Source organism: Notolepis coatsorum (assembly GCF_963971535.1).
Source record: "Notolepis coatsorum genome assembly, chromosome: 19".
NCBI classification, from domain to species: domain Eukaryota; kingdom Metazoa; phylum Chordata; class Actinopteri; order Aulopiformes; family Paralepididae; genus Notolepis; species Notolepis coatsorum.
This window is the reverse complement of record NC_140183.1, coordinates 80,487,542-80,503,351: the sequence shown is the minus strand read 5'-3', so window position 1 is coordinate 80,503,351 and position 15,810 is coordinate 80,487,542. Positions and strand designations below refer to the sequence as shown.

Sequence of the window (15,810 nt, the reverse complement as noted above, 5' to 3'; positions counted from 1 at the left end):
ATCCTTTAGGGGCTCATCTTAGCTGTCTTGCTTATCTCTCTCTCTCTCTGTCTGGACCACAGACCCTCTCTCTCTCTCTCTCTCTGTCTGGACCACAGACTCATCTCTCTCTCTCTGGACCACAGACTCTCTCTGTCTGGATCATCACAGACTCTCTCTCTCTCTCTCTCTCTCTCTCTCTGAGCATTGCATTGCTTATAGTTGTCAATTGTGATCGGTCAGTTCATTGCAATTTTTTCCTTCAGTCACATTAGTTTTATCCTGCACCTGGCCTAAAACAGGTTGGATGTGCACACAGCTGCTCTACTGTGTTTGTAGCAGAGCAACCATACCTGAAGCCTTGTAAACAAAGACATCAACACTAGAGTGTGTACTTCTTATCTACACAGTACAGCCAAAGCATTCCCATTGCTAGGCAAAAACTCCACCTGTTTTCTACACAGCTTCTTCCCTTGCTGGATTTTCTGTATTACTGCACAGTGCCACTTGTACATGTGTGTTGTGGAGAAATTTGTACAGTGTTACAAAGCGATAACACTGTATATTGACTGTAGAACAGGAGCTCTCTCTCGCTCTCTCTCTCTCTTGCTATAATGTTGACTGTATCATTGCCCAGCCTCGGGCAGCGCTATTATTTTAAGAATATGTTGACTGTATTCGCGTTTCAATCTCGCACAGGGCCTCGCATTTCTCCCCGGCGGCCTGCCCACACCCACACATGCACCCCACACCCACACATGCACACATACACACACACACAGTCATAAAGATCAGAGGGGCATGGAGATGGTTCTATATACATCAGACAATTCCTTTAAACAAGTCTGCAGGAAATGCAGAAAGGCAGGGAAGGAAGGGGATAGTCAACCCTGCTTTATAGACATGACGGGAAAATCCTTAGCTGCAAGCAATTTCAATAATGAATCCATACTTTACTCCTGATCCATGATAAGCCTACCAGCAGACCTCATGCATTTTACTGTGCTAAAACAGCACAGTAAAACAGTAGCACAATATGGTTAACCTCCTCAACATTAACTGTGACTTGAAGAAGCTTGGTGAGAGGAAAGTTGCCTCTCATCCTTGTGGCCCTTCTTCCCCACAGTGATCTGAGAGAAAACTGCTCTCGTCAGTTCCAGGAGAAGATCAAGTGAGAGCAGCCTACTTCAGGAAATCACTTTAGACTGATGAGGTGCAGCAGAGGATACAGTGTGTGTGGGGTGGGGGGGGGGGGGGGCTGATTTCAGAGAGAGAGAGAGAGAGAGAGAGAGAGAGAGAGAGAACGACAGAGTTAGAGAGAAAGAGAGAGAGAGAAAGACGGAGTTAGAGAGAGAGAGAGAGAGAGAGAGAGAGAGAGAGAGAGAGAGAGAGAGAGAGAGAGAGAGAGAGAGAAAGAAAGACAGTGAGTTAGAGAGAGAGACAGAGAGCCAGGCAGTTTTCCCAGTTACCCACGGCAGCAGTTTGAACAGCAGAGCGTGAGGCAGAGAGAGAGGGGGATAGAGAGACAGACAGAGTGAAAGACAGAGTTGAAGAGAGAGAGAGACAGAGAGAAAGACAGGGAGTTAGAGAGAGAGGACAGAGAGAAAGACAGTGAGTTAGAGAGAGACAGAGAGAAACAGAGAGAGAGACAGAGAGAAAGACGGTGAGTTAGAGTGAGAGACAGAGAGAAAGACGGTGAGTTAGAGAGAGACAGAGAGAAACAGAGAGAGAGACGGTGAGTTAGAGTGAGAGACAGAGAGAAAGACGGTGAGTTAGAGTGAGAGAGAGAGAGAAAGACGGTGAGTTAGAGTGAGAGACAGAGAGAAAGACGGTGAGTTAGAGTGAGAGAGAGAGAGAAAGACAGGAGTTAGAGAGAGACAGAGAGAAACAGAGAGAGAGACAGGGAGTTAGAGAGAGAGACAGAGAGAAAGACAGGGAGTTAGAGAGAGAGACAGAGAGAAAGACAGTGAGTTAGAGAGAGACAGAGAGAAACAGAGAGAGAGACAGAGAGAAAGACGGTGAGTTAGAGTGAGAGACAGAGAGAAAGACGGTGAGTTAGAGTGAGAGAGAGAGAGAAAGACGGTGAGTTAGAGTGAGAGAGAGAGAAGACAGAGAGAGAGACAGGGAGTTAGAGAGAGAGACAGAGAGAAAGACGGAGTTAGAGAGAGAGACAGAGAGAAAGACAAGGAGTTAGAGAGAGAGACAGAGAAAGACAGCGAGTTAGAGAGAGAGAGACAGGGAGTTAGAGAGAGAGAGAGACAGGGAGTTAGAGAGAGAGAGAGACAGGGAGTTAGAGAGAGACAGAGATAAAGAAAGATGGGGAGTTAGAGAGAGAGAGAGAGAGAGAGAGAGAGAGCGATAAAGAAGATGGGAAGTTAGAGAGGGAGAGAGAGAGAGAGAGATAAAGACGGGGAGTTAGAGAGAGAGAGAGAGAGAGAGAGAGATAAAGAAATACGGGAAGTTAGAGAGAGAGAGAGAGAGAGAGAGAGAGAGATGAGAGAGAGAGAGAGAGAGAGAGAGAGAGAGAGAGTGGGATAGGCAGTTTTCCCAGTTACCCACGGCAGCAGTTTGAACAGCAGCAGTGGGCTCCCAGGCAGCAGCGGTGGGGATGGTATTGTCCAGGAGGCGTGACAATGCATGTTTTTCCTGCTCTTGATGCACTAACAGTGATGTATTTAGGTCAAGAAGATGAAAAGTTAGAGTCCTTAACTACAGTAAGGAGAGCAGGAGCCAGGAGGCGTGAATACTTTCGGCAAGCAACAAGCCCTTCCGCGTTGCTCTGATTGGCCGAGCGCGCGCATGCGCATGAGCCGCGACGCGCTCCTCAGCCAGGCAGCAATACTAAGCTCTGCTTAACGCAATTTATACAAATGGAAGTATTGATTTCGCTGTAACGAATCATTAAAAAAAAATATACCGTTAACTGGAATATGTTGTTTCTTTACACATATGTTAGATTATGTAATTGGTTTGTCATGACAAACAATAAAAAATCGCGAATTAACCGGTGGCTACAACAACACACAGTAACTACATGCATCATTGTTTACAATGAACGGTGGGGGCTAATCGAAAGGACTGGACACGGACAAGTTAAACTAACCTAAAGTTAGTTGTTCACCAACAATCTAAAGACACAAACAACACAGAACCGGACTGTTATATTAAATTAATTGATTGTAAACAATGCTGCGTTGCGGGTCCACGACCCTCCGTGCTCCGATAAGGCTTTCAACAGCGGGGAGAGTGTGCTGCCGTGAGCGGCATCGCTGAGCTCATCATGGTGTCCGCTGGACGAAGCCAGAGACGGTCTTATTATGGGGCTTATGCGAGAAGCAGTAACACAACAGTGAACACATAGTTGCAATGCATCTGTCAGTCGTACTTAACTATGTGTTCACTGTTGTGTTACTGCTTCTTGGCATAAGACCCATAATAAGACCGTCTCTGGCTTCGTCCAGCGGACACCATGATGAGCTCAGCGATGCCGCTCACGGAGCATACTCTCCCCGCTGGTTGAAAGCCTTATCGGAGCACAGAGGGTCATTGATGAGCTCAGCGATGCCGCTCACGGCAGCATACTCTCCCCGCTGTTGAAAGCCTTATCGGAGCACAGAACTGGAGCTTAGTATTCCTGCCTGGCTGAGGGCCGTGTCGCGGCTCATGCGCATGCGCGCGCTCGGCCAATCAGAGCAACGCGGAAGGGCTTGTTGCTTGCCGAAAGTATTCACGCAGCCAGGAGGCCAAGGCACTCTGGAACTCCTGATTATCAGTTCTTGTGTTCCGATCTATTCCTTCTCTCTCTCTCTCTCTCTCTCTCTCTCTCTCTCTCTCTCTCTCTCTCTCTCTCTCTCTCTCTCTCTCTCTCTCTCTCTCTCTCTCTCTCTCTCTCTCTCTCTCTCTCTCTCTCTCTCTCTCTCTCTCTCTCTCTCAGTTCAATGCAATTCAATTCAATTCAGATCAATTCAAGTAAGCTTTATTGGCATAACAGGAAAAACACGCTTTGCCAAAGCAATACAGTACATAAATTGTGCCTTTCGTTGTTAGTATGGATGTTGGCATAATTATGCAACCACCTTCCCTAGCTGCAACAGCATCTCTGCTTGCTAAAAGTAGATGCGAGAAGAAGAACACGGAAGTAAAGGTTTTATCTACAGATGGAGCTATAAAAGTGGATTTTTACAAAGTTGTGGTGAGTTTTTCTTATCGGACTACATATATAGCAAATATGATCAAACTCACAAAGTGCGTGTACGGAAATTGGATGTAATTTCCCGCGGGCAACGTACGGGCCAGCGAGCTGGGATGCTGTTTTTGCGGCTGTGCGTTCCCTAAAAGCCCTGTCTGCCTCCCCCTCTTCTCACCGTCTCCACCGCCCTCCAGGTACAGGCACACGGTGAGCATGGGCAGCGTGGCCATCATGTGTGGTTTCTGCAAGGCTCCTCAGTCTCTGGAGGCCACCAAGGGCTGCGCCGACTGCAGGTCCAACTTCTGCAACGAGTGTTTCAAACTCTACCACCCCTGGGGGACGCCCGGGCCCAGCACGAGCACATCCTGCCCACCAACAGCTTCAGGCCCAAGGTGAGTGTCAGTAACGTGTGTTCACTGTATGATGTTAAACTGTGTTGTGTCTGCATGTAAATGGTAAATGGCTGCATTTATAATGTATAGCGCTTTTATTCAAAGAGCTTTATAATTTGTTCCTCACATTTTACCCATTCACTCACACATGTCATGCACACACCCAGGGGTGTAGCTCCAGATTCTGGCCCCCGCGCAAGCGAAATCTTTTTTTGGCAATTTTTTTATTGATGAAAACGCATAATATGGTTTTTACCTATACATTCGTATCAGCAGTTCAGCACCTGCACTGTTGGTGGGTGAGCCTAGTAAAGGATGTCGCATTGCGTTCATCTTCAATGAATGGACCAATGCAATAGTCTACCAAAGCCCCCCCTCTCTCTCTATATATCTCACACACACACACACACACACACACACACACACACACACACACACACACACACACACACACACACACACACACACACACACACACACACACACACACACACTTCAGAAACAAACATAGTATCAATGAGAGCATCAATAATACACCTGAGTGATGTCTAGTAAAAAAAAGTGCTGGGCCCTTGGAATCATCCTAAGCTACCCCCCCCCAGCTACGCCCCTGCACACACCGATGGTGGAGGCAACCATGCAAGGTGCCAACCTGCTCATCAGGAGAAATTAGGGGTTAAGTGTCTTTCTCAAGGACACAGAGCGGGAATCGCATCATTTTAAAGCATCATTAAAGAAGTGGGGCCTGGCAGACAGCGCTGCATGTGAGTGTGGAGACCCTGAGCAGACTGTTGACCACATCCTGACCATCTGCCCCCTATACAAACCACCCTCGGAAGCCAGCCTCTTTGATGTGGGACCAGAGTTAAGGGCATGGCTACAAGATACAGAGTTGGACCTCTGACGTTACACGAAAGAAGAAGATGTAGTGTTCTATGCTTATCTATAGCGTACATATCGATGGCTGAAACGCAAAACCTCCTGAGAAAACAAAAAAACATGTTGTTTTCTTGCGGAATGCAATTTTCTTTAAGGATACCTGTAGCTAAGGGGCTACACAACCCGGACTGTATTAAAGATTGTTTAGATTAAACCACTACTAAAGAATATTAATAGCCAGACAGTATAGTTAGACAAAATGGCGGACACTCAATTGACGGCGCGGGGACAAGGATACCAAGTTTACAGTATTTTAATAGTCATAGCAACATACATATTAATTATCACGGTTCGCCTTTAATAATAGAATGTCAGTGTATCAAAGTCAGCGGTAATGAATAGTTCCTAGGTTACGGATACTCGACCGGAGCTCTGCAGGGAGTGAGAAGAAACGAGGCGATACTGGGAAAAGCAAATGGTAGCTGGAGACGATGGTTTCCCTCTGGAGCTCCAAGCTCCGGAGGAACGGTAGACCGGTCGGATAATCCTGTCGTCGCTGGAAGAAAAGGGGTCTCGTACGGAACCGGTCCTTGTAATCCTAGCGCCCGATGGCAGGGTTAATAGCTATTAATCCAAAAGCCCGTTGGCATAGATGGTAGCTAGCTAGCTTCGTTTGTACTGGAAGCTAACCCGCAGACTGTCTCCAATGAGTAGTTATATCCAAACGCCGCTGGGTTTAACTATACGTTTCTCCACGTTACTTCGCTTACACGAGTCACTATACTGCGCCAATAATGGCTCTACAATATTATAGTCGTATCTAAGTAGCCATTAGCTCTCTGTAACGATACACTGCTTGTAGGTCTGTGTACAACTGTACCGGACGTATCACGCTCTCGCTCTGCTACTTCTCCTGTTCTGTTACTGCCGTGCGGCTGCTTGCACCATCTACAATATATATACTCAAACTGATCCCTATGGGGCTCAGCCGATTTACCTGTCCAGAATCAATGCGCCTGCTCTGGGCAAGTCTGAACTTGTCTGAACATGTCTAGAACCATGTCTGGGGGGCTCGTCTCTGGCGCCTCCAATGTCAAGGGTGGGACCCAATGAGGCGAGCGAAGAATACTATTATGCAAACAGATGGCGTAAAGATATATATCTTATATATATAAACAATATACAAGTTATACAAAATAATAAACGCAGACTTTCAGTGTTAATCTGGACCTTCAGAACAGCCGCCCCCTAATTAGTCCGCACCTAATTAGTAAATAAAATGTGGGGCACAGATTAATATTAAGGGTCAAGTCAACTTCCCCATAATGTGCTATGGGGAGTTGGAAATAATCTATAAGGTCAGTGGGTTATCGTCGTCGTCAGGGGGGTCAGGGAACGCAGGCAGCTCTATCAACTTGGCTACTGGTCTGGTGTAGGTCCGCCCTTGGACGATGACTTCTGCCGCTCTGACCTTCCCATCGGAACCGGTAATCACTTTGCTCACACGGCCGGCCGGCCACGTAGCTCGGGGTAGTGACTGGTCTATTATCATCACGACGGTACCCACTGTCAGGTTGTCCCTGTCTTTAACCCACTTCTGACAGGCTTGAAGGGATGGTAGATAGTGTAGGAGGAAGCGGGCCCAAAACTGGTCGGCCAGTACTTGGCTGTGTCTCCACATCCTCCGGCCGTTCATCTCGTTCTGTCTGTACACCGTCTGAGGAAGGGCAGGGTCCAGCCGCTCCATCAAGAGGTAGTTTGGGGTGATGGGGTCGATGTCAGCTACGTCGCTTGAAACGTAGCCGAGGGGCTTGGAGTTCAGAACTCCCTCAATATCTGTGAGGACCGTAGCCAGGACTTCATCGCCCACGGTCTGGGCCCCAAGTACGGTGTACATAGCAGTCTTTATGGATCGGACCTCTCTCTCCCACGTTCCCCCGAAATGGGGGGCGTTCGGGGGGTTGAACTGGAAGGTGACCTGAGCAGGAGCGAGGCGTATCTTGAGTTCTTCACCCATAGTCAGGAAGCTCTCTCTCAGTTCCGTGTCTCCTCCTCGGAAATTTGTCCCTTGGTCGGACAATAGCACTGATGGGGTCCCTCTCCTTGCTTGGAACCTCCGGAATGACATGAGGAACGAGTCTGTACTCATGGTCTGGAGGAGCTCAATGTGAACAGCTCGGGTGGTCATGCACTTGTACACGATGCCCCACCTCTTCTCTGTTCCTCTTCCTTTCTTGACGTTGAATGGGCCGAAGCAGTCCACGCCCGTGGAGTGGAAGGCCCGCTCGCCGAGTCGGAGGCGGCAGGGAGACAGGTCGGCCATCTTCAGAATACTAGGCTGTGCCCTCCACTTGCGACAGGTCGGGCAAGTCCGTTGGAATCGACGTACAGCTTCTCTCCCTTGGAGTATCCAGAAGCGCCGTCGGATCTCCGCAAAGACTCGCTCGGCCCCCGCGTGGCACACCACCTTGTCGTACTTCTGGATGATCAGATCTGTTATCTTGTGTCGGCTGTTGAGGACGATGGGATGCTTAGCATCTTCAGCCAAGTCCAGGGCCCGTCTCAATCGACCACCCACCCTGATGAGGTGCTGGGCGTCGAGCTCTGGGGCTAAGGTGAGGAGTCGACTGTCTGAGGGGACTGGCTTTTTCCCTCTCAGACAATCTATTTCTTCTGGGAAGGAGTCTCTTTGTGCTCTCTTTAGTAGAAGAAGTTCTGCTTCCTCGTAGGCTGATGCTTCGAGGTCTGTGGTGGGGGGAAGTTCCGGGTGGTGCCATAGGAATGTCCTTTTCTGAGCACTCTCAAGGGTTAGACAGTCGTCTAGGTCCGGGTCCGTTGGAGCCGGGGCTTGACTCAGCCCGCAGAACATAGACTTCTTTATTTCTGACTCATCTTGGTTCGCCTCCCGTGGTGTGGGGATAGGCCACTTCTCCTCCGGGAGCTTGAGGAACTCTGGACCATCACTGTATGGGTTAGGACGTGTGAGGTCGTCTAGGGACATCCCCCGTGTGATGACATCCGCCGGGTTCTGCTTGGTGTCAACATATCTCCAACATGCCGCTCCTACCAGGTCTTGGATTTCGGTTACTCGGACTCCGACGAAAACCTTGTACCGACAGGAGGCGGACTGGATCCAGGTGAGCACGGTCATGGAGTCTGACCATAGGATGATCTCACGCACCGGTATGGTGAGTTCACTTTGTATCATTTTTGCGAGTTGCGTGCCTACCAGAGCTGCGCAGAGCTCTAGTCGCGGGATCGACTGCTGCTTGCGGGGAGCTATCCTCGAGCGGGCCAGGACGAAGGCTACGTGGACTTCTCCTCCCTCTTCTCGGGCTCTCAGGTAGGCCACTGATCCGTACGCCACTTCAGAGGCGTCACTGAAGACGTGCAGGTCTATCTGACACGTCTCCAACCGCACTGTAGGAGGGAAGTAACTCCGCTGGATGGTCACCTCGCGGAGTAAGACAAGTTCATCCTCCCATTCTCTCCATGTGGTAGCCAGGTGCTCGGGTATGGGGTCGTCCCAGCCCTGCTCCTTGTCCCACAGTTCTCTCACCAGCATCTTCGCCCGAGTGGTGTAGGGGAGGATACATCCCATTGGGTCGTACTGGCTGGCGAGTGTTCGGTACACACTCCGCCGAGTGGTCAGTCTAGTCGTGGACGTCTCCTGATCCGTCCTCAGGGGTGTGTGTCTGTAGTGAAGCGAGTCCGTCTTGAAACGCCAGACGAGGCCCAGGGTCATCTCTTGCGCTTCGCCTGGGGTGTGTGCCATCCAGGTCTCGCTGCTCGCGGCCTTGGTCTCTGGGGGGAGGCGTCGGAGAACTTGAGGGTCGCTGCTGGCCCATTGTCGGAGGTCGAATCCACCTTTGGCTAATGAAGCTCGTAGCTTCAGTAGGATGCTCTCTGCTTCTTCTGGCGTGGATACGCTCTGTAGGCAGTTGTCCACGTAGAAACTTCTTTCCACGCTGTGTCGGACATCATCGTCGGCTCCGGGGTCTTCGGCCACGTGCTTCTGTAACGCGAACGTGGCGCAGCACGGGCTGCAGGTGGTGCCGAATGGGAGTACCTCCCATTGGTATATCGAGGGTTGTTCGTCGTCGAGCCTCTCTCTCCACAGAAACCTCAGTAGAGGCTTGTCTTCCTCCATCAGTCGGACTTGTAGGAACATTCCCTTGATGTCGCCGCTGATGGCCACTTTGTCCTGACGAAAGCGTATCAGTACGCCGAGGAGGGAGGGTCCGAGTGTCGGGCCGGGCAGGAGTAGGTTATTCAGATTCTGCTGTCCGATCTGATAACTGCAATTGAACACGATGCGGTTCTTTCCGTTGTGGGTGACCTTGTGGTGGGGCACGTACCATGACTCTGTCGTCCTTTCTGCCTCGTGGTCATCGATTTTCTTTATGTGGCCGGCCGTGATCAGCTTCTCGATCTCGGTGCGATATATCGTTGCTTGGGGGGGGGTCTTTGGCGAGGCGCCGCTCAGTGCTCTGTAGGTAGTGGTGTGTCGCTCCCTTCGGCACGTGCAGAGTGGGCATCCCTTCCCGCCTCAAGAGTGGGGTCGCGTATCTTAGCACTCCGTCGACCTCGACCCTCGTCGTCTTCTGCTCGAGTAGAGCTATGGCATACTTGTCCTCTTTGGACCGAACCATCTTGCGTTCGTTCTTGAATGGCAGTGAGTCTAGTGTCCATAGCCTCTCAACGTGCTGTAAGAGGGTATTGTCTGGGTCGCTCACCTTGGTGTAAAGGCAGCGTGTGGACGTTGGTCGGTTGGAAGGCCCGGAGAGAGGGCCCTGGAGCATCCATCCCAGTCGGGTCTTAACCGCGGCTGGGCATCCTCTGGGTCCGATGTGGACCGCATCAGTTGGGACAATAAGGTCCGCATGGTCGGAGCCTATGAGTAGGGTCGGTGTAGCGCCGTTGATGAGCGGTATGGGCAGTCGGCGTAGGTGGTCGTACTTTTCTCTCAGCTGTGGGATGGGGTAATCGTAGCGTGACAAACCTATGTCGTAGCTTGTGAACGCCTTGTTGATGCTGTACCGCTTCTCGGGCTGATTGATCGCTGCAATGGTGAACGAGACGTTTTCACCTTTGATTGTCTTTAAGTCTCGACGAATGGTACGGATGGTCATGGTCTCCTCTGGACCCCGCAAGTCCAACTGGGTCGCGGCGGAGGCAAGGAGGAGGGTCTTCTCCGACCCGTCGTCGAGGACGGCGTAGGTGTCGAGTACCTTGTCCCCGTGACTGAGGAGTACTCATACCACCTTGAGGAGCACCCTGGAGCTCCCACTCTTCGCGGGGTCGATGTAGAGTACTTCTGCTCTCGAGCTGCTTTGTGGGGCGGGTTTTCGCTTGTTGCTCTCGTGCAGTGCTTCGAGGTGAGCGCCGTCACACTTGCCACACTTCTTCTTAAGGCAGCATTCTGCTGCCATGTGGCCACGCGCGCAGCGGAAGCAGCGGCGGTTAGCTTTAATCCACTGACTTACGTCGTCGGCGGTCAGTTTCTTGAATGCGTCGCACTGTGACAGCCAGTGTTCGTTGTCGCAGTATTGACATGCAATCTTCCATTTTCCCTTGGCGGGGGGTTGTGACTCTTCTGTCGTGACACCGACTCGGCCTGGTGCATCACGGTGATGGGCCTGCTTTGGTCTTTAAACCTTCTCGGTCCCTCTTTAATGTTCGAGCCACCCCATGCGAAGGTGTCAATTCTTAGGCTGCTAACCTCCCTGGCTAGGAAGTCAGCAAGGTCCAGGAGTGATTGTTCTGGGCCATTGGGGTCACGGTGGTTCCTTTGCCGCCGAAAACGTTCTTGGCGGAATGGGGGGAGCTTCTCCAATATACGTTCCACGTTGGAGTTGGCGTACAACTCGTACATCCCCTTCTCTCGTTGGGACCCGAGCATCCCTACCAGGGATTGTACTTTGACGGATAGGTCATCCAGGGCTCGGTTGTCTTTAGCTGGGGGGAGACGTTCAATCTCACGTATCTCCTGAATGACATAGTCCCATGTACGTCCGTAACGTGCGTCGAGGGCAACCAGGGCATCAGAATAGGGAGTTTGTGAATTGGGAGTATGCCAGCGCTATGTTGTGCGCTCTAGTTACCTTGAGGTGCTTAAGGAGGATGGCATACTTGTATGACTCGTCCTGTACTCCGGTCATAATTGTCTCTAGGCACATACGCAGCTCGGTATACTGCGCTCGGTCTTCTCTTGTGAAGTCTGGGAATGTGGGTGTCCCAATGTAGGATGCCATGGATGGCTGTGACACTGACGCACGTGGGGGGAGAGGCCTCCTTGGCGAGTCTCCCCGTACGTGGGGTCGTTGGTTCGTGCTGGGCGGGAACCAGAGGCTGGGCCCCCAGGCACTATTCCTCGGTGCTGTCTGTTGCTCGAACTCCCCACTGGGACGGGTTGGGGGTTTATAACGCAGCGTGTCGGGGCTGCACTGTTCCTCCTGGTCTGAGATGGGGTCGTGCGGGTGGGCTTTCTGTCCTCCCTCGTCCTCCGTTAGGCTTTGTAGTCGCTCGGCTAGCTGCTCGGCAACGTAAGCAGGTTCTTCCCTTAAGCGGGGTCCCGTATAGCTTTGTCGGGGAGGAGAAGGTGCCCTCGACCCGTGTCGTGATGATCTCCGGGAGCTCCGGGTGGAAGAGTGGGGAGTCACCCTCTGGAGCGCTTGCTCCATCATTTGTGCTTGTAGACGGTCTCGCTCCGCCTCGCGCTGTGCATTGGCTGCGTCGCGCTGTGCATTGGCGCGGTCTCGCTCCATGTTTTCTTCAGCCTGGAGGCGCCTCTCTTCCAGTCTGATGGTCATCGTGGCGTCAGCCTGGAGGCGACTCTCTTCCAGTCTGAGATGTTCGCGTTCACTCTCTCGTTGCGCCTGGAGACGGGCACGCTCACCCTCTTGTTGCGCCTGGAGGCGTCTCTCTTCCACTCTGGAATGTTCACGCTCACTTTCTTGTTGCGCCTGGAGACGGTCTCTTTCCGCTGAAGCGGTTATCGTGGCGATCAGGACTTGCGCTAGCCTCTGGTCGGCCTCGCTTGGGGATGATGCTGATGATGGTGATTTGGAGTTGGCAGGGCTTGGCGGTGACCTGGTCTCCTCACGCGCTCCGAGGTCCATCTCGGGGGCGCTGTACTTTGTCTTCTCCCACGCTCCGAGGTCCATCTCGGGGGCGCGGTGCTCTTTACTCTGGTGCGCTCCGAGGTCCATCTCGGGGGCGCATTCTTTACCTTCTTGCGCTCCGAGGTCCATCTCGGGGGCGCGTTCTTTACCTTCTTGCGCTCCGAGGTCCATCTCGGGGGCGCGGTGTTCTATGGGCATAGTCAAGTCATGTCCCGCTTGTGCCCCCTGTGAGCTAAGTCAGTTTCACTTAAACTAGCTTGGGTCTCTACCGGTGGGGTTGACAGGTCGATAAGGTTGGGCATACTTAAGTTACTAATGTTATCCTTGCTTAACGTCCTCGTAGATAAGCTAGGAGGTAGATCTACAGCGTAGTTCTCCAAGTGGGGAGGGGGCTGGCGCCTAGGGCGCTCTAATGGGGGAGAGCCGATTGGAGAGTGTCCGCCGCTGGCCATATTATTACTAATATGATTATTATTACTGATACCCTCCGGCTCGAAGGACCAATTGTAGCTAAGGGGCTACACAACCCGGACTGTATTAAAGATTGTTTAGATTAAACCACTACTAAAGAATATTAATAGCCAGACAGTATAGTTAGACAAAATGGCGGACACTCAATTGACGGCGCGGGGACAAGGATACCAAGTTTACAGTATTTTAATAGTCATAGCAACATACATATTAATTATCACGGTTTGCCTTTAATAATAGAATGTCAGTGTATCAAAGTCAGCGGTAATGAATAGTTCCTAGGTTACGGATACTCGACCGGAGCTCTGCAGGGAGTGAGAAGAAACAAGGCGATACTGGGAAAAGCAAATGGTAGCTGGAGACGATGGTTTCCCTCTGGAGCTCCAAGCTCCGGAGGAACGGTAGACCGGTCGGATAATCCTGTCGTCGCTGGAAGAAAAGGGGTCTCGTACGGAACCGGTCCTTGTAATCCTAGCGCCAGATGGCAGGGTTAATAGCTATTAATCCAAAAGCCCGTTGGCATAGATGGTAGCTAGCTAGCTTCGTTTGTACTGGAAGCTAACCCGCAGACGGTCTCCAATGAGTAGTTATATCCAAACGCCGCTGGGTTTAACTATACGTTTCTCCACGTTACTTCGCTTACACGAGTCACTATACTGCGCCAATAATGGCTCTACAATATTATAGTCGTATCTAAGTAGCCATTAGCTCTCTGTAACGATACACTGCTTGTAGGTCTGTGTACAACTGTACCGGACGTATCACGCTCTCGCTCTGCTACTTCTCCTGTTCTGTTACTGCCGCGCGGCTGCTTGCACCATCTACAATATATATACTCAAACTGATCCCTATGGGGCTCAGCCGATTTACCTGTCCAGAATCAATGCGCCTGCTCTGGGCAAGTCTGAACTTGTCTGAACATGTCTAGAACCATGTCTGGGGGGCTCGTCTCTGGCGCCTCCAATGTCAAGGGTGGGACCCAATGAGGCGAGCGAAGAATACTATTATGCAAACGGATGGCGTAAAGATATATATCTTATATATATAAACAATATACAAGTTATACAAAATAATAAACGCAGACTTTCAGTGTTAATCTGGACCTTCAGAACAATACCCAATACAATACACTGCGTTTGGAAAATATCTTGCAGACAGACTGAATAGGTGCAGATAGGAGGTTTCTCATCATACAAAGTAAAATGTTGCGTTGCAGCCATCGATATCTGATGGGGCTTATTTTCTACCATCCCTGTGCCTTACCGCCCCTAGAACCACCTTCCCCTAAGTATCAAGAAGGCTCTCTTAGAAATGTCCTCCACTCAGTTTTTTTCTTACTCCGTTACAGGCTGTGTTTTTGTTTTGTGCTTTTGTGAAGGGTGCATTATTGTGCAATTGCTCCTTTTCCTGTTTTAATTTTAATATTAGTTTGTGAAGCACATTGTTACTTCATTGTAGTGAAATGTGTTCTATAAATATGAATTCCTTTGTGCTGTAGGTTCTGACCTGCACAGAGCACGAGCAGGAGAGGTTACTGTGGTACTGTCGTAACTGCCAGAAGCTGCTGTGCCCGCTCTGCAAGCTCCGCCGTGCCCACCACGGGCACAAGGTGCTGCCCATAGCACAGGCCTACCAAGCGCTCAAGGTGGGTGCCAGCCCTGTCTGTCTGTCTGTCTGTTTGTCAGTCAGTGAGTGAGTGAGTGAGTCAGACAGTCAGTCAGTCACTTGGTCAGCAAGTCTGTTTCATCTATTCAATCTTCGTCCTGGTATTGGCATCTTGTGAAATATCAACGTTCTCATGGGCCCAATAGGAAAAGATCACCAAGGAGATCAATTACATCCTGGCCAACCAGGAGACGGTACAGACCCAGATCACCCAGTTGGAGAGTGTCATCACACAGATGGAGGTAAACTGATTTTATTCCCACATTTGTTCTCACTCTTCTTTTTAAAATAATGTATTCACCCCCCCCCCCCCCAATTAAACAAAATATATTTATCCTAATCCTTCTTCACACTCCATCATTAGCAATGCTTAGTGTTCATATCTGTAAACCTGCTGTGTTTAAACTTTTCATCTGTGTTCTTTTTATCTTTCATTTTTAGATGCTTTTATTTTATTATATACAAGTTCTCTCTTCTTCTCTTCTCTTCTCTGATCATATCTTACCTTACCATATCCTATCTTATCTTATCCTATCCATTCTTATCTTACCCCCTTTCTGTCTTCCTTTCTCTGTCTCCATCCACCTCTTCATATTCTCTCTCTCTCTCCCCCCTCTCTCTCTCTCTCTCTCTCTCTCTCTCTCTCTCTCTCTCTCCCCTCTCTCTCTCTCTCTCTCTCTCTCTCTCTCTCTCTCTCTCTCTCTCTCTCTCTCTCTCTCTCTCTTCTCTCTCTCTCTCTACTCTCCCCCTCTCTCTCATCTCTCTCTCTCTCTCTCTCCCCTCTCTCTCTCTCTCTCTCTCTCATCTCTCTCTCTCTCTCTCTCTCTCTCTCTCTCTCTTCCCTCTCACTCTCTCTCTCTCTCTCTCTCTCTCTCTCTCTCTCCTCTCTCTTCTCTCCCTCTCGCTCTCCCTCTCTCTCTCCCTCTCTCTCTCTCTCTCTGTAGGTGAACAATGCAGTGGCCCGGGAGCAGTTGACCCACTGTATCAGGGAGCTGGGGGTCTGCTCTGGCAGAGCGACAGGGGGCCTTGGCCCTGGGCCCTGGGAGGGGTCCCGCGGCAGGAGGGGAGAGGCCCTGTCCCGTCCAGGTGTCAGAGAGGAGGGGGCCTCCTG

At 50.7% G+C, this 15,810-nt stretch overlaps 1 protein-coding gene across 1 annotated transcript in view; it reads left to right on the top strand.

Moving 5' to 3' along the window:
* Positions 1 to 15,810, top strand: part of trim46a (tripartite motif containing 46a) — a gene marked incomplete at both ends in the record, with an annotated part of 56,815 nt that overhangs the window by 12,840 nt on the left and 28,165 nt on the right. The window contains 8 exon segments of the mRNA XM_084336077.1: positions 4,363 to 4,511; positions 4,514 to 4,560; positions 14,533 to 14,679; positions 14,846 to 14,941; positions 15,644 to 15,694; positions 15,696 to 15,737; positions 15,740 to 15,781; positions 15,783 to 15,785. Of these exon segments, the coding sequence (XP_084192203.1) occupies positions 4,363 to 4,511; positions 4,514 to 4,560; positions 14,533 to 14,679; positions 14,846 to 14,941; positions 15,644 to 15,694; positions 15,696 to 15,737; positions 15,740 to 15,781; positions 15,783 to 15,785 (577 nt within the window).